The 19,541-nt window shown below is 38.2% G+C and overlaps 1 protein-coding gene across 2 annotated transcripts in view; it reads left to right on the plus strand.

Annotated features, from left to right (window-relative positions):
• Positions 1-19,541, plus strand: part of DIP2C (disco interacting protein 2 homolog C) — a 433,069-nt gene that overhangs the window by 239,654 nt on the left and 173,874 nt on the right. For both annotated transcript variants that reach the window (XM_053665789.1, XM_053665790.1), the window contains one exon: positions 17,796-17,921. In XM_053665789.1, the coding sequence (XP_053521764.1) occupies positions 17,796-17,921 (126 nt within the window). The remainder of the gene's footprint in view (positions 1-17,795; positions 17,922-19,541) is intronic.

The raw sequence follows: 19,541 nt of genomic DNA on the forward strand, positions 1-19,541 counted from the left end.
TCATTAATTTATGTACCTCAGTATAAATCAGGAAATAACAGTTTATTTACATCAGAGTAAGACAGAAGAAGGCATTAAGTCAGATTACACAGTGAACTAAAGAGTTTCTGTGAAGGGCGAACTTCTTTGAGTACAGCCACACTGCTGAACCAAGTGGCCAAAGCCACGTGGGGCCTTTTAAAATTAAATTAATTAAAATGAAGTAAAATTTAAATTTCTTTTGCTTCACCACATTTTTTTTGGCAAGTGGCTGCTGAACTGGGCTGTCCAGAATGGCAGTGACCAGCAAAATAGGAAGTTGTCCTTCACATAGCAGTTCTTGTGTCAGAGTGGGGGCGAAGGTGGGAGATGCACTTAAGACAAATCAGTAAAGCCTGTTTGTCCAAAAGTAATAAAGCTAATCTTCATGTCAGCTCCTAGCCATTTAAACAGAAGCAGTGCAGTCAGGTTTGCATTTTAGAGATGTCAGTGTTGTAGGAACACGTAGACTAGATTAGTTGAGTTGGGATGGGCTCCTGGCTGAAAGTAGGGACATGTTAAAGAGGTCATGTTTAAAAGGGGGAAAAAACCATCAAAATGTGTGTGATGCACCAGTATGGTACTTAGAAAGAAGTTGATGGCCTAAAATATTTATATCAACTAAGCAGTGATTGTGAACATTCAAGAAGTAAGGATTTATCTTAAAAAGGTAGAAAAGGAAAGTCAGATAGGTGCATAGAACAGAGAATGACAAACTAATAAAGAGAAAAAAAATGGAGTGGAAGATACAGACTTGCTTTCCACTCCAGCACGTAGGGGACGCATGGGTGTTGTCACGTGCATCCCAATCACAAGACAAATGCTTAACAAAGGGAAAGTCAGCAACCCTTCTTTTACCTGGCAAAGGACTGAGGTCATTGGGTGAACTGCCACTCCAGAATTGGGGATGGTCATGTATGCAGAGAAGTGGAATCTCTAAAAAAGAATCTAAAAGGAGTCCTAGACATAAAAAAATATCATGACAGAAATAAAGAATGGCTTGTCAATAGACTGAAGGTGGATTGGCAGATGCTCAGATCTACATAAAGAATACTTACAGATTAAACAATATACTTTGCCTAAATAACACTTGGATCAAAGAAAAAGTCTAAGAGAAATTTTAAAAATACCTTGAATGTAAAAGGAAAAATACAAATGATCAAAATTTGTGAGCTGCAGCAAAAGCATTGCTGAGAGGCAGGTATATTACATTGAATACATATATTATAAAAGGAGAAATATCTAAAGTCAGTAATCAAAGCTTCAACTTAGGAAACTAGGAAAATAAGAGCAAAGTAAATCCAATGAAAAGAGAAACAAAAGTTGCAGAACTAATGAAATGGAAGATGAAAAATCAGAGAAAATCAAACCAAAACTGGTTCTTAAAAAGATCAATATCTTGATAAACTTCTGACCAGGTTAACTAAGAAAACAATAGAGATAACACATAGTAGTAATATCAGAAATGAAAAAAAAAAGTCTTCAGTATTGATCTCATAAACCATAAAAGGATAATAAAGGAATATTACAAACAACTCTGTGCCCACAAATTTGATAACCTCCATGAAATAGACCCATGACTTGGAAAGACCTAATCTACCTAAACACACAAGAAGAAATAGACAATCTGAATAGGCCTATGTCTTTAAAAAAATTGAATCAATAATTAATAACCTTCCAGAACAAAGCACTGAGCCCAGATGGGTTCATTGGCAAATTCTACCAGACAGCTGGTAGAATTGGAAGAAACCGTACCATTCTTTTTTAAAATATATTTTTGATATTACAGTTCTTCCATTCTTTTTTTCCACTTTATTCCCCTCTGCCCTGCACCTCCCCTCCCACCAACATTTCCCCACCTTAGTTCATATCCGTGGGTCATACATACAAGTTCTTCGGGTTCTCCATTTCCCATATTATTCTTAATGTACCCCTGTCTATTTTGTACCTACCATTTATGCTTCTTATTTCCTGTACCTTTTTCCCCATTGCCCCCTTCCCCTCCCCACTGATAACCCTCCATGTGATCTCCATTTCTGTGATTCTGTTTCTGTTCTAATTGCTTATTTATATTGTTTTTATTTGGGTTTGATTGTTGATAGTTGTGAAGTTCTCCTTCATTATGTTTTCAATTTCTCGTTCTTTCTCTTTTCCTTCTAGCACCCCAATGATTTGGATGTTAGACTTTTTAAAGTTGTCCTGGAGGTTCCTAAGCCTCTCCTCATTTTTTTTGAATTCTTGTTTTTCATTCTGTTTTGGTTGAATGTTTATTTCTCCCTTTTGCTCCAAATAATTGATTTGAGTCCTGGTCTCCTTCACTTCACCTTTGGTTCCCTGTACATTTCCCTCTGTTTCACTTTTCATAGCCTTCACTTCTTCCTCTATTTTGCCACCATCTCAACCATTTCTGTGAGCATCCTGTTACCATTGTTTTGAACTCTGCATCTGATAGGTTAGCTATCTCTTCATTGCTTAGTTCTATTTTTGGAGCTTTGATCTGTTCTTTCATTTGGGTGTTTTTTGTTTTGTTTTGTTTTGTTTAGACTCATGCTTGTTATGTTGAGAGAGGCAGAGCCTTGGGTATTCACCAGGGTGGAGCAACTCACTTTGCTGTGTTGTGGCACCGTATGTGGGGGAGGGGTCAGAGAGGGAACAATGCCTCTTGCTCAGCTCTTGCCCTGACTTCAGTCACTTCCCCAGCTCTACCCACAAGCAAATTGGGCCCTTCTGGTGCTGATTCCTTGGTGGGTGGGTCTGTGTACATTCTGGGATCCTGTAGGTCTCTCCAACAAACTCTCCTGTGAGGCTGGGAGTTTCTCTCACCTCTGCTGAAAACCCTATACCTCTTTTTTTGTATTGTCTTCATGAAGATAAAAACATAGGAAATACTTCATAATTCATTTTATGATTCCAGCATTAAATAAAACCAAAACTAGACAAAGACATTACAATATATTTTTTATATTTTATTTATTTATTTTTAGAGAGGAATGGAGGGAGAAAGAGAGGGAGAGAAACATCAATGTGTGGTTTCCTCTTACACGTCCCCTACAGGGGACCTGGCTTGCAACCCAGGTATGTGTCCTCACGAGGAATCAAACTGGTGACCTGTGGTTCGCAGGCTGGTTGGTGCTCAATCCACTGAGTCACACCAGCCAGTTTTCCTTTCATGTAAAGGCAAGTATCTCCCACGAACATAGATATAAAATTATTTGAAATATTATCAAATCATATCCAATGATATATAAAAATAATTATACACTGCTACTAAGTGGGACTTATTCTAGGTATATAAGTCTGGCCTCACATTTAAAAATCAATGAATGTAATCTATTACATCAACAGACTAAAAAAAAAGTCTATCGATATATCCGAAAATTTTTTTGACAAAACTCTAATACCCATTTGTGAAAAGAACTTTCAGAAAATTATGAATAGAAGGGAACCTTTCTTAAATTGATAAAGAACATCTACAAAAAACCTAGAGTTTATATCACATTTAATGGCAAGAAACTAAATGATTTTCCACTAAGATCAGGAATGTAGCAAGGATGTCCCCTCTCCCAACTGCTCTTTAACATTATATTGCAAGTCCTAGCTTAGGAAAGGAAGCAAAAGGTATACAGATTGGGAAGGAAAAAAATAAAACTGTCTTTATTCACAAATAACATGATTGTTTATTTAGAAAATCCCAAAGAAGCAAGAAAAAAGTCTGAAACTAATAAGCAGTTTTAGCAAGGTTGCAAGATATAAAGTTGATACACAAAAACAATCACTTTCTTATATACAAGTAACAAACAATTGGAATTTACAATTAAAATACAGTGTCATATACATTAGCACCAGCTAAATGAAATACTTAAGTAGAGCTCTAAAAAATGTACAAGGCCTCAGACTATACTTTCAGGGATCATTTCTATAATCCATTAAAAAATGTACAAGGCCTATGAGAAAACTATAAAAGTGATGAAAGAAATCATTAAAATGTCTAAATAAATAAATATTCCGTATATGTGGATAGGAAGACTCAATAATTTTAAGATGTCAGTCCTTCCCAATTTGATCGATAGGTTAAATGCAATTTTAGCCAAAATTCCTGAGAGTTATTTTGTGAACGCCAACAAACTAATTCTAAAGTTTATATGGAAAGGTAAAAGACCCAAAATAGCCAACACAATATAAAAGTACAAAGTCAGAAGACTAACACTTCTCAGCTTCAAGTCCTAGTATAAAACTTGTATAAAACTTGAAGTGGGACAGTGGAGTATCAGCGAAATAACAGATTTATAGATTAATGGATCATATTAGCCCAGAAATAGACCCACATGAATATAGTCAACTGGTATTTGACAGAGAGACAAAGGCCATTTATGGAGAAATAATCTTTTCAATACATAGCAGCAGAACACCCACATGTTAAAAATGAATCTAGACACAGATCTTACAGTTTTCATGAAAATTAATTCAAAATGGATCATGGACCAAATGTAAAACAAAAAGCTATAGAATTTTTAAAAGATAATATGGAAGAAAATCTAGATGACTTTGGTGACGTCTTTCTGGATACAACACCAAAACCACAATCCATTAAAGGAAAAATTGGTAAGTTGGACTTCATTAACATTAGAAATTCTTGCTCTACAAAAGACACAGTTAAGAGAACGGAAAGATAAACCACAGATTTGGAGAAGAATCTTTGCAAAACTCATTTCTAATAAAGGACTGGTATCCAAAATATACAAAGAAATCTTAAACCCCAGAGTAAGGAAACAAGCAGTCCAGTTGAGAAGTGGGCAGAAGACCTTAACAGATACCTCACCAGAAAAGATCTACAGATGGCAAAAAAGCACATGAAAGATGCTCCACATCATAAGTCATTAAGGAATTGCAAATTAAAACAATAATAAGATACTATTTTTAAAATGAAAAAATCTAGAACACTGACACACCACCAAATGTTGGCGAGGATGTGGAGCAACAACAACTCTCATTCATTGTGGCAAGAACGCAAAATGGAACAGCCACTTAGGAAGTCAGTTAGATGGTTTCTTACAAATCTGAACATACAGTACTGAGGGTGATTCAGACTCTGGCCAGCGAGGTCCACGATATCGTGGATGCAACAAACAAGTTCACACAGGCACAGAAGTCCTGTGGAGAAAAAAGGACAGCTAGGTCACTCTCTGAGAGACGGAGCACCTCAACCCTTGCCTGGACAAGCTTTTATTGCTTTCTAATAGTATATATCAAAGATGGTTTTCATTCATTATGCTCAGGTTTGCTTTAGGTGATTACTTTTTACAGATAACGCATAAAAGGATGTTACTGATTACTTCATACAGATTAACAAGAAAAAAAAAGTTGCAAATACAAGGGAACCATAAGAGTGATTGGTCTGGTTACACTCAGGCCCTGGGAGAATTAGACTTCAGGAAGTTACTTTAAAGATATACAGTGAACGTTTGCTGCTTATACTCAGGGTGAGGGAATTTTAGCAAGAGCAAGCCTCAAAGCAGCCTAGGTATAATGCAGGCCTGGTTTTCCCCCCAGGAAAGCCCATCCATGGGTTTGGCTCCTGTGTGCCAACTTGCACCTGTCAGTTTTCTGATAGGGCTGGGCTACATTTGCCACGCCAAGGAGATCGGTTCCCTATATGTGGGGGGCACTTTGTGGAGTAGATGGCTGTTTGGCCACTATACTACATGCCCGTAACTAGTACAGAATAATTTAAAATGTAAACTGTAATTGGAAGGTCCCAGGAGAGGGTGCGTGAGAGGCAACCACACAGTGATGCTTTTCTCTCTTTCTCCCTCCCTTCCCCTCTCTCTAAAAATAATTAAATATTTAAAAATTTTTTTAGAAAAAGAAAAAACAGTCACTTCCACTGATCCACAGTGGTCTTTGAAGTTGGACAACTGTCACCATACATGTTATTAATCATATGATATTTTGAGCTCTAGATAATGGACATTAGAAGGAAGAAGTGAAGGGGCAAGCATCAGTTTCTCTTAAATGTAAATACATTGATCTACAAAGATACACTTTTTTCCAAGAGGCTAAAGTGTTCTCATTATTTTTACCCTTATTTTCCAAACATTCCATTGTTTGTTGCATTGCGAGAGACTGGTGTCTTTCAGAGTGAATGCCAAGTGCCATCTATTTAAAGAAACCAAAAGGAAAGTTGAGGTTTCTGTCCAATATGTCAAGAACTTTCATCTGAGACTTTTGGCACAGGAGGCAAAAACTAGGAAGTTTAGTGAAGAGAAATGACCAGGGCCCATGACTGTCCGTTGGGATTTACTTTTAACGTGCTGACCAAAGGCTGTGGGTGGCCCGGCCCATACACAGGGTCGTCAGCATGAGCATCTGTCTTCCTGTGCGTGGGGCACCATTCGCAGGTTAAACCGTGGTCTGTGCTGTGTGTCTCGCAGGACCACAAGCATCTCACAGTGTTGCTCCAAGAATTCAGGCTCTAGTTCGTGAGGGTAAAATAGAAACCACCAGCAATCTGATACCTTCAGGCCTTTTCACTTTGTCAAACCCACTGTACCAAACCTCTTGCTTCAGAATAGTCCTGAAAGCAGCTGTCATTAATGAGCACCTGCTCTGACAGGTAGCTAGAGGCTTGCTTGTACTACATTTTATCTTACATCATTCCCATAGTGACTGTGATTTTGTTCCCATTTTAGAGATGATTAAAGGCAGACTTGGAAGGATTGAAACATTTCTTCAGTATTACAGCTAATAAATGGCAGAGCCTGGATTCTGATTCTTAGCCTCAACTCTTTAGTAATCTGTCATTTCTCCAGAACAGTGGAAATATCTTATGTTTCTGTGTCTCTTGTAGCTTTCTCACAGTAAGACAATGTCAGCTCACAGAACTAAATGGGAAGAAAAACATTGCAACTTTCTTCCCAGGAGGGAATGGTAAGTGGAGAAATGGTCGGAAATCAAAGAGTAGGGTCAGGGTCACCTTTCAATACATTTTTAGTGTTGTTCACTCAGTTTCTTAAAATTATTTTTAACACAAGCATTTTAATTATAATGACCAAATCATTATTGCTTAGGAAATAAGGAGAAGAAAAAAAATACCAAGTCTGAGGCAAAAAAAGAGAAACCATATGTAAAGAGGATGTAAAACTTCTAAAAACTTTATTTAAGAAAAGGTGGATCTCAGCGTGGTGGTCATATTTATTTATTTTTTAAGCAGGAGAGGTCAAATCACCGTTCCAGGCACTGAGGACAAAGGTTAATGTTTGTGGTGGTGTTTTGGTGCCATGTAAAGCCCAGGTGCACTTCCACCCTCAGTATGACAAGCATGGGTTTCAGGGTTGTTGCTGTTATTTTGGTTACTTCCCTAAAAACTGGTCTTTGGAGGAAAAGGCTGAAGAAAGATTAGGAAATAAATCTGAAATGACCAAAATGATCTGTTCGAGCTTGGGAGTTTTTCTACTCTGGGTGTGTGTCCCTGTCCCAAACATGACCCAGAAAGAGGGACTAGGAAAGGGACAGAGTGTTGCTTTCATTTGCAGCCATCCAGGATAGAGTGGGGAGCGTAGACGCCTCGCAGTGCTGCAAGGACTGGGGACAAGCCCGCTGCCCACTGCCTCAGCAGGTCGCTGGCTCTGTTTGGTAGTTGCCCTTTGTTTAAGCTATCAAAATTTGATTGCATTCCCCAGGAATTTTTAGAAATACTCTGTCAAATTTTTACACAAACCCTGCTGTGATTAAAATAAAAGACAGTTGTCTTTTGTAAAGAGTTTGATCACTAAATATAACTCCTTTATTTTATGGATATTTCTACAGATGATTTAATGATTTTCCTAGGGTTAGTGTTTATGCTGACTATTTTTCCCCCCAAACAGAAATTGCTGGTAGTGCCAGAAGCTGTCAAAAAATGAAAGTACTGTGGCTACATATTACCTCTCTTCTCTCATCACTGATTCTATGTTTCATTTGTAAATCAGGTGAACTTATCCCAGGTCCATGGGAGAGGTCAATTGAGTAGTTGATTGATATGCATCTCACTGGCCATTAACTAAAAAGAGGAAGAAATTTAGGGTAAAACAATGGATCAATCAAATGGAATTTATATTATTTTTTCCTTTAATAGTAACTTAGAATTAAAAGAGAAACTTGTAATTATAAAACAGAAAATACTTTTCTATTTTTTCTTATTATTTTAATAGACTTTACTGATTTTGCTACTACAATTGTTGCAGTTTCCTCCTTCCCTTTTTCTCCCTCCCACTGGTACCAGTTCCCTCCAGCAGTCCCTCCCTTTGTTCATGTCCACGAGTCATGCATGTAAGTTCTTCGGCTTCTCCATTTCCTATACTGTTCTTAACATCCCCCTCTCTATTTTGTACCTATCTTTGTACTTCTTTTTTTAAAAATGATTTTATTTATTTATCTTTAGAGGGGAAGAGAAGGAGAGAGGGAGAGAAATATTAATGTATGGTTGCCTCTCATGTGTCCCCTGCTGGGATCTGGCCTGCTGTTCCCAACCCAGGCATGCGCCCTGACTGGGAATCGAACCACAATCCTCTGGTTTGTAGGCCCACGCTCAATCCACTGAGCTACACCAGCCAGGGCTATCTTTGTACTTTTTAATCCTTGCACCTTTACCCCTATTCTCCCCCTGCCCCCTCCCAACTGATAACCCTCCAAATGATCTACATATTTATGATTCTCTTCCTGTTTTGCTTGTTTGCTTAGTTTGTTCTTTAGATTGAGTTGTTGATGCTTGTGCATTTCTTGCCATTTTAGTGTTCATAGTTTTCATCATCTTTTTCTTATATACTTTAACATTTCATGTATGAATGGCTTGGTAGTGATGAACTGCTTTACTTTACCTTGTCTGGGAAGCACTTTATCTGCCCTTCCATTCTAAATGATAGATTTGCTGGATAAAGTAATGTAGGTTGTAGGTCCTTGCTTTTAAATCACTTTGAATACTTTGTAGGCTAGAAGGGACTGGCATGAAAATACTTTTTTTTAATTGTTGTTCAAATACAATCGTCTCCCATGCTCCTCCCACCACTCTCCCCATCCCACTCCATCCATCCCCACTTCCCACCCTCAATCTTACCCCACTTTGGCTTTGTCCATCTGTCCTTTATACATGTTTTTTGATGACCCTTCCCTTTTTTTCTCCCTGTTGTACCCTCTCCACTTCCCTCTGGTTACTGTCTGTTCTTTATTTCAATGTCTCTGGTTATATTTTGCTTGCTGGTTTGTTTTGTCGATTAGGTTCCACTTATATATGAGATCATGTGGTATTTGCTTTTCACCATCTGCCTTCACTTAGCACAATGGTCTTTAGTTCCATCTGTGCTGTCGCAAAGGGTAGGAGCTGCTCCTTTCTTTCTGCTGTGTAGTATTCCATTGTGTAAATGTACTACAGTTTTTTGATCCACTCATTTAGTGGTAGGCACTTAGGTTGCTTCTAATACTTGATTATTATAAATTGTGGTGCTATGAACATTGGGTTGCATAGGTTCTTATGAACTGGTGTTTCAGGAGTCTTACAATATAATCCTAGCAGTGGAATTTCTGGGTCAAAAGGCAATTCCATTTTTAGTTTTCTGAGGAAATTCCATACTGTTTTCCACAGAGGTTGTACCAGTCTGCATTCCCACCAACAGTGTACTAGGGTTCCTAGTTGGTGACTAACGTCACCAACTCTTGTTGTTTGTTGATTTGTTTATGAAGACCATTCTGACTGGTGTGAACTGTTACCTCATTGTGGTTTTAATTTGCATCTCTTTGATGGCTAGTGATACTGAGCATCCTTTCCTATGTCTCTAGGCCCTCTGTATGTCCTCCTTGGGGAAGTGTCTGTTCAGGTCCTTTGCCCATTTTCTAATTGGATTGCTTCTTGGTGTTGAGTTGTATGAGTACTTTATGTATTTTGGAGACCAAACCATTTTCTGAGGGTTTTATATCATTTGCAAAAATATTTTCCCTTAAGGTTGATTATTCTCTTTTCATTTTGCTGATGTTTTCTTTAGCCATGCAGAAGCTTTTTATTTTAATGAACTTCCATTTGTTTATTTTTTCCTTCATGTTTTTTGCTCTAAGGTACATATTTATAAAAATAGTACTGCATAAAATATATGGGATTTTCCTGACTCTGTTCTGCTGTAGGACTTTTGTAGTGTCATGACTTATATTTAAGTCTTTTATTCATCTTGAGTTTATTTTTGCGTATGGTGGAAATTGGTAGTTGAGTTTCATTTTTTTGCATTTACCTGTCCAGGTCTCCCAACACCATTTGTTGATGAGGCTATTTTTACTCCATTTGATGCTTCTGCCCCTTTGGTCGAATATTTATTGACCACAGAGACTTGGGTTTATTTCTGGGCTTTCTATTCTGTTCCATTGATCTGTGTGTCTGTTTTATGCCAGTACCAGATTGTTTTGATTACTGCGGCCTTGTAATATAGTTCGATATCAAGTATTGTGATCCCTCCTACTTTGTTCTTCTTTCTCAAAATTGCTGAGGCTTTTTGGGGTAAGTTATGTATCCATATAAATTTTTGAAATGTTTGTTCTATATCTGTGAAATATGTCATTGGTATTTTAATAGAGATTGCACTGAATCTATAAATTGCTTTGGGTTGTACAGACATTTTGATTGTTAATTCTTCCAATCCATGAACATGGTATATGTTTCCATTTGTTTGTGTCTTCCTTAATTTCTTTTCAATGTTGTGTAGTCTTCTGAGTACAGGTCTTTTACCTCATTGGTTAGGTTTATTCTTAGGTACTTTATTTTTCTTGTTGCTACAGCAAATGGGATCTTTGTTTCCTGATTTCCATTTCTGATATTTTGTTGTTGGTGTACAAAAATGACCTTGACTTCTGAATATTGACTTTGTATCCTTCTGTTCCACCAAATTCACTTACTAAGTTGAGTAATTTTTTTGGTGGAGTCTGTAGGATTTTTTATGTACACTTTTATGTTGTCTGCAAACAATGACAGTTTAACTTCCTCCTTTCCAATTTCAATGCCTTTGATTTTTTTTCTTGCCTGATAACTGTAGTTAGGATTTCCAATACTATTTTAGACAGAAGTGGTGAAATCAGACATCCTTGTCTTGTTCCTGATCTTAGTGGGAAAGCTTTTAATTTTTGCCCATTGAGTATGATGTTCCCCATAGGTTTATGGCCTTTATTATGTTGAGGAATGCTCCTTCTACTCCCATTTTGCTGAGTATTTTTATCATAAATGGGTGCTGTATCTTATCAAATGCTTTTTCTGCATCTATTGATATAATCATGTGATGTTTGTCTTTCCATTGTTTATATGAAGTATTATGTTTATTAATTTGCAAATACTGTACCATCCTTGTATACCTGGGATGAATCCCACTTGATCATGGTGTATGATCTTTTTAATGTATTGCTGGATGAGGTTTGCCAATATTTTCTTTTCTTTTTATTGTTTTTCAAGTACAGTTGTCTGCATTTTCCCCCACCACTACCCCCCATGGTTTTGCCAATATTTTGTTGAGGATTTTAGCAACTATGTTTTGTCAGCGATGGCCTATAGTTTTCTTTCTTTGTTGTGTCTTTATCTGCTTTTGAGATTAGGATGATGCTGGCCTTGTAAATAGAGTTTGGGACTCTTCCCTCTTCTCGGATTTTGGGGAATAGTCTGTGAAGGATAGGGGTTAGCTGTTCCTTAGATGTTTTATAAAATTCTCCTGGGAAACCATGTGGTCCAGGCCTTTTGTGTGCCATGAGTTTTTTGACTTCTGATTCTTCTTCAGTCAGTTTTGGAAGATTATATTTTTCCAGATATTTGTCCATCTCACCCAGGTTTTCAAATTTCTTGGCATATAGTTCTTCATAGTAATTTCCTACAATGAGTTGTATTTCTTTGGTGTCAATTGTAATCTCTCCTCTTTCATTTCTGATTTTATTTTTGGGGTTCTCTCTTTTTCTTGATGAGTCTTGTTAAAGGCTTGTCAATTTTGTTTATCTTTTCAAAGAACCAGCTCCTGGACTCATTGATCCTTAGAATTGTGCTTTTAGTCTCTATGTCATTTAATTCTGCTCTGATCTTGGTTATTTCTTTCCTTCTACTTGCTCTGGGCTGTCTTTGTTGTTCCTCAAGTTCTTGTAGGTGTGAAGTTAGGTTGTTTGTTTGAAATGTTTCTATCTTCTTTAGGTAGGCCTGTATCACTATGAACTTCCCTCTCAGGACTGCCTCTGCTGTGTCCCATAAGTTTTGGAGTGTAGTGTGTTCATTTTCATTTGTTTCCAGAAACATTTTGATTTCTTCCTTAATCTCATTCTTGACCCATTCATTGTTTAATAGCATGCTATTCAATCTCCACGAATTTGAATGAGTTTTTTCCTTAAGGTTGGTTTCTAGTTTCAGGCCCTTGTGGTCTGAGAAAATACTTGGTATGATTTCAATTTTCTTGAATCTGTTGAGGGTTGCTCTGTGTCCTGTCATGTGGTCGATCTTTGAAAATGTTCCATGTGCATTTGAAAAGAATGTGTATTTAGCTTCTTTGGGATGAAAGGCTCTCTATATATCAGTTAAGCCCATTTCATCTAGGGCATTGTTCAATGCCACAGTATCCTTGCTGACATTTTGTTTGGTAGATCTGTCCATTTTTGACAGTGGGGTGTTGAAATCCTCTACTATAAGTGTGTTGCTGTTTGTATCTTTCTTGAAGTCTTCCAAGATTTTCCTCATTAATTTGGGTGCTCCTATGTTGGGTGCATATACATTTATAATGTTTATATCTTCTTGATGGATCTTGATGGATTCTTCCCTTGAGTGTTATGAAGTGTCCTTCTGTGTGTCTTATTATGACCTTTGTTTTGAAGTCTGTTTTGTCTGATAGAAGTATTGCTACTCTAGCTTTTTTTTCCATCCATTTGCTTGGAATAGTTTTTTCCAACCCTTCACTTTCAGACTGTGTAGGTCTTTTGTTCCAATGTAAGTCTCTTATAAGTAGCATATGTGTGGGTCATGTTTTCTTATCCATTCAGCTACCCTATGTCTTTTCATTGGAGCATTTACTCCATTTACATTTAAGGTTATTATTGATAGGTACTTTGTTCATTACCATGTTACTCCCTTTGTACCTGTGTTCCTCTGTCCCTCATTCTTTTTCTGTCTGTTCTTAAAGTAATCTCTTTAGCATCTTGAAGAGCTGATGTGGAGGATGTGTATTCTTTCAGCCTTCTTTTGTCTGGAAAACTTCTTATTTCACCTTACATTTTATTTTAAAACCTCGTTGGGTAGACTAATCTTTGTTGCAGTTCTTTGCTTTTCATTACTTGAAATATTTCTTGCCATTCTCTCCTGGCTTGTAGTGTTTCCATTGAGAAGTCAGCTACTAGCCTTATCATGGCTCCATTTTATGTTACTTGCTGTTTCTCCCTTGCTGCCTTTAAGGTTCTCTCTTTGCCTTTGAATTTTGCCTTTTTAATTATGATATGTCTTTGATTGGGCCTTTTTGGGTTCCTCTGGATTGGGACCCTCTGTGCTTCCTGGACTTGTCTGACTTTGTCTCTCATCAAATTAGGGAAGTTTTCTTTCACTGCTTTTTCAACACAGGTTTTCTATCTCTTCTTCTCCTTTTGGTATCCCTATTATACAGATATTATTACATTTCATGTTGTCCTGTAGTTCCCTTAACCCCTCTTTATTCTTTCTGGGTCTTTTTTCCTTCTCCTGCTCTTTATGGAAGTTTTTTTCTACCTTGTTTTCCAGCTCACTGATTTGATCCTCTGCTTCATCTAGCCCATTTTTAATTTCTTCTACTTTGTTCTTCAATTCAGAAATTGTATTCTTCATTTCCTCTTGGCTCTTGTTGATAGTTTCTATGTCCTGTTTCATGTTGATATAGTTCACAGTAAGTTCCTAGCAGTTTTTTTGTAGTTTTTGGTAATTCTCACTGGGCTCTTTGAACTTCCTTATAACTGTTATTTTGAACTCAATATCTGATAGTTGACTTGCCTCTATTTCATTTAACTGTCTTTCTAAGGATTCCACCTTTCCTTTCGATGGGGGTTGTTTCTTTGTCTTCACATTATTTGTAAGACTCTTCTTGTTTGCCTCTGCTTCTTAAATTTGATCTGTCTTGTTTCCCTGAGTTTGTGGTGTGGACTTTTATCGTGGGAGACCTCAGAGATTCAGTGGTGCAGTCTTCTTGATCTCCTGAACTTGATGCTGTCGGGATGCCCTTTATGCCATTTATATTAGCTCTCTGGGTGTAATTGGGTTTTGATTGTTGTTGAGTCATTGTTTGGTTGGGTCTTCCTTCCAGCTGGTTGACTGAGGGTCACTCTGCCCACCACATCTTGTGTGCTGTTGTGCAGGTGCTGCTAGAACAAAAGCACAAAGCCCAGGAAAGAAGCCCATTTGCGCAAAAATAGCTCCCTCCGCCTGTCAATGCCATTATCAACAGCAAATGAACCAGTATTAATAAGGGTATGAAGAGATAAGACTGTTACAAGAAAGCAGAGAAATAAACTATGGTATAAATCTGGTGACTTAATATGTACACACTTGATGGACAAGAAATGAATCTTAAAAAGCTATGCAGGAAAGAAAATATCACAAATTATAGAGACCACAGTGGGTTTCATCTCAGTAGCCTCTGGTATTTACCACTGTTTATTCTTTCTGGATCCACCTCTGCTGATGTCAGATATTGACCTCACGTGACCCTAGGCAGTCTACTCCAGGGCTGCCAGGGATCTACTATCTGTGTCTGTCTCCTTCAGTTGTTAATCTAGTCACTTGGCACTCAGTAGTCAGGCTTTAGCACCATAAGGCAAGGCACCGTTCTTTCCGGGGTCCGAGCTGTTGTTTCCCCTCAGGCTGCTGCCACTCGTAGGAGAGTGGCCTGCCTGATCAGGATGGCTGCTGCCATATGGAGGACGACTCACCACTGGGATCCCGGAGTCTACTCTCCGTTCTGTCCTCGAAGCTTCCTTTCCTAATCTCTCCTCGGGTGTCTGTAGCCCACTCTGCCCCCACCTTTGCCAGAACCCAAGGTGAGTGGCTACAAATGAAAATTTGTGTTTGGCCCTTTAAATGGTTCTTTGCATCTCCAGCCACCCATCTCTGGCAGAGAGCAACCCTGCCACTTTTTGCTGCTGGTCGTTATTTGTTTACTTTGTGGGCTCTGGTGTTCTAGGCTGGGGATCCCAGCTTAGTGTTTAGACCCCACTCTTCCCAGAAGGAACCAACCAGCTTTCCCTCTTCCTTCCCCTCTTTCTAAAAGTAAGTAAATATAATCTTTTTTTTTTTAAAGGATATAGAGTTGTAACATGTTTCTGGAGTTGATCTCAGACCATCCCTCCCATATATTACAGTGATAACCCTGAGACACAATAGTGACAGTAATTATTTGAATGCACTGGAGAGAAACTCCCACAGGCAGGCAGAAATGGAGTGGCCATGGGAAGGAAGAGTACCGTACTAAGTGCTGTTCATATTTTTTTGGCTTTTTGCCATGAAGGTACTCTCTAAAGGCCGTAGTGTGAAAGTTCTAAAACCTCAGCTGAAAGCCATGGAGTTGCTCACTGTGTTAGAAGAAAGACTTTGAGGCTGGACATCAAAGAGGAAATCTGGGTAAGAGTGCCGACTCAGGGAGCCCCCACATCTGAGTATGAACTGTGTGTAGGTTCTTGACAAACCCTGGGACCGTGCATGCCTGTGGGAGACCAATAGACAGAACAGCTACGGAGGCCATTCCGGGGACAACCAGCACCATTGGAGCATGGACTTTGGGTTAGATGATAGTACTGTAACTGAACAGGGTTATATCTGGTCAGTTTCTTGATTTGTACAATTTATAGAGAATATCTTTGTTCTTAGGATGTACCTAAAATATTTAAGTAAACAGTAGCATGCTATCTGTGATTTAATTTAAAATAACTATCAAAACAAAACAGACAGATAAGGAGGAAAATGGGGGAAATGTAAACAATTGTGAATGTGGGTACAACTTTACAACAGTTCTCTGTACTCTTCTTGCATATTTTCTGTAAATTTGTAATTATATCCAAAAAAATTTTTAAAGGGGTCATGTGACACTGAAAGTGTTTTATGTTTGAAGAATTACTGTCCTCTGTCCTCCTCACAGGTGAACTCTTTACTTTTTGGTCATGAATCCAAGTCATTCATTTATCGGTTTTTAATTTGAGTGCTTAAGAAAGAAGAGTGATCAGAAACTTGATTCTTGTCTCAAAGTATTTTGAGTCTAGTTGAGGACAAAAGAGTAGTACACACACAGGCTGAACAAATAAAGCAAACCATGTTCATTGCCTTTGGTACGTGATATGCTATGAGACGGGCTGGCAAATGCTTTTTAGAAAGGGCAAGATAACAAATATTTTTCAGCTTTCTGGGCCGTCATGGTCTCTGCCACATACAGTGTGGAAGCAGACGTAGTGTGCACACACAGGAAAAGTGCAGCTGTGTTCAATGAAACATTTACATAAACAGCTGCAGGCTTTATGTAGCCCGCAGGTAGAAGCTGGCTGACCCTTGCTCCAACGTGTTATCAGGGTGGAGTTTTCGTAGAAACAGCAGCAGCACAGAGTGGGTCATGGTGCAGGGCATCGGCCCTGGGGTACTCACACCTCAGTTCAAACCCTGACAATGCTAGTTTGATAACCTGGGAGAGCATCTTACCTCCGCTTCCTCATCTGTAAAATGGAAATACTGAAAGCACCTTCTACACACCATTGTGTGTGTTGTGAGTGTGTTTGTGTCTTGCCTCACTGCTGTCCTCTAACTGGTTTCCTACTGTCCACACTCCTATTCTGCAGTCTTCCTCACAGCAGCAAGAATGATCCCATCAAAATGAAATCAGATCCTGTCCTTCCTCATAATCCCTCAGTGCTCCCTGTCAGACTTACGATAGGAGCCCCAGACTCCTCATTGTACATAGAGGCCCTTGTCCTGTTCACGCCACCCCTGGGGTCGTGTTTGTTCTGCCAGCACCCCCTCACTCTCAGTTTAGGGCACTTGAGTAGGTTTTCCCTTCTTCCTAGACTTCCTCATCCAGATAGAGTGGACTGGTTCATTCTTAACATTGTACATCGTGAGAGGTCCTCCCTGGCCTTACAATGAAGTAATGAAGTATCCACTCAGTCAATTTGTTTTGCCTGTTTTAATTCTTTGCTCTATTTGCTTGTCTAAGGTCTGTGTCTTGCCCAATGAAACATAAGATGCATGATTCACAGCACCTTTTCTTCCTTATTCACTGTGCCTGCCCTGAGGAGATGACCTTACAAAGCAAGCAGCCAATAAATATTTGTGAAGTTAATATAATGAGTTAACATACACAAAATATCTAACACAGTGACTGGCCCATAACTGAGTTCTCAGTACATGTTAGCTAAAATCATTACTGATGGCCAGTAGGATGTATATACCTCTCAACATTGAAATAAATTATGAGGCTTGAAAATGGGAAGAAATACTTGAAGGTCAAGTTCATTCATCCTAAGTATAGAAAAGTAACACAGAAATTTGCAGCTGGTACTTGTTATTTATACAGAATCTAGGGTAATAAAATGAATAATTAAAAGTCTGCAAATGAATTTCATGTCTTCTTACTGGAGCTTTTAATCTAGCAGGTTCACACTTTCGCTTTCTTCCCTACCCATTCATTTGTGACAGTTTGTGTTGGAAGATAAACTATTCCACAGGACCAGAGAGAACGGCAGAAAAGCATGGTGCTTTCGGGATGTCCCCGAACAATGGAGTAATTGAGCTCTCTTTGTTTTAGATGTCCACACAGAAGCTGTTCAGGCAGCGCTTGCGAAACACAAAGAAAGGAAGATGGCAGTGCCTATGCCTTCCAAACGCAGGTCCTTGGTGGTGCAGACCTCGATGGATGCCTACACACCTCCAGGTGAGCAGCAGGCCCACCGTCTGCTTTGTAAAGTGGCGAGTATGCCTTAGAATTAATTCACTACCAGCCCTGAAATCGTAGTCTTATTAGCTTTCAAAATAATGGTGCTCTAATTCAGATTTTGTTAACTACAGGTCCAGAAACAGTATATATGCTCTACATTAAATTTGCAAGGAAATTTACCCTTATTATGTGTGTAGATGTGTATTTTAAACTTTTCACTAAGACTCCTAAGTATGAAAGACTTAATGTCTTATAAAATTTTACTTAGTAATTCATATAGCAGAAGTGTTTATGCCTCCATAGTTCTAACCGAACTTGTACTTTCTTCTTTCTAGACTGGTATGTATGTATTCTCATATCTTGAAAATATTAATATAGGTACAATCATACCTCAGTACTCGTCAGCTTCAGAATCCGTCAAACCCTGTATTCATTGCATTTTGACGAGAAAAAAACACTTCAGCACTTGGTGCTTGCTCAGACTCATCACACTTGTTAGAACTTGTATGAGTCATGACATTATCCTGCAAGATAAAATGCTTCATTGTTCAGTACCAGTTGGTTTCAGCATTTGTCACGAGTTCCGGGAATGAATTAATGATGAGTACTGAAGTACCACTGTATGTTGTAATGTTGTATTAAAAAACAAAATGAATTGAAAAATTTAGGCAGTTATCTTAATTCAGGGTCATCAAACTTTTTCTTAAAGCGCAGATAGTATTTTGGTCTTTGTGGGCTATAGCGAATGGGTATGGCTGTGTGTCAATAAAACTTTATTTATAAAAATGGGCAGAGGGCCAGTTTGGTCAATAGTCCTGCTGACTTCTGATCTAAATGGCTCAAGGTAGCATCCCATTTACATTTCTGATTTTGGTATTGTTTTTATTTAATCTTGAATTAAGTTCTCTACTTCAACTGCCCAAGTAATTATAATTTGTATCCCATGGTCTTCAAAAACAAAGTGAAGCACACAGTTTCATCATCCAGGTATATATCACAAACATGAAGGATTGAGCCTAAGCTACTTGATTTTTTTGTCTGTGATTTTGGTTCTAGCATTATTTACGTCATTGTTGCCACAGAACTAAATGTCTTCTCTGTAGACGTGACGTAAGTTACCTTGTACGCTACTTTGTACAGTTTCATATGCCACCATCTTTGTTCACAGGAGAAGCTTAAGGTGCAATAAGAATAGTGGAAAGCATAGTATACAACACTTTGGGGAGTTATTGAAGTTTAACCCTGAGTGTTTGCAAGCAGTGAGGGTAATGAAGCTCCCACTTCAACTCAGAGATGTGGTCAGGTATGGATATATCCAGTAATTCTCCAAACAACTCTTAAATATTCAACTTTGCATGCCTTTAAAGGCACATGAAAGTCCTGAGGTTTATACGACAAGACAAATAAATAAATAAATAGTATACACCATACACCTTACTCTTTTTTTTTTACTTATTTAACATAGTTCAACAAATGTTCTTCATCTCAAGGCTATAGTATTCTTGTTAGAAACAGCATTTTTTTTTCCTTTGGCCAATTTATTTACTCTTCTTTCTTGATGCTGAGCCTCAACGTAATTTTGGACTATTTAAAAATCAGCATAATTAATATGTTTAA

This window comes from Artibeus jamaicensis, unplaced genomic scaffold (genome assembly GCF_021234435.1).
Source record: "Artibeus jamaicensis isolate MK-2021 breed Jamaican fruit bat unplaced genomic scaffold, CSHL_Jam_final contig_426, whole genome shotgun sequence".
NCBI classification, from domain to species: Eukaryota; Metazoa; Chordata; class Mammalia; order Chiroptera; family Phyllostomidae; genus Artibeus; species Artibeus jamaicensis.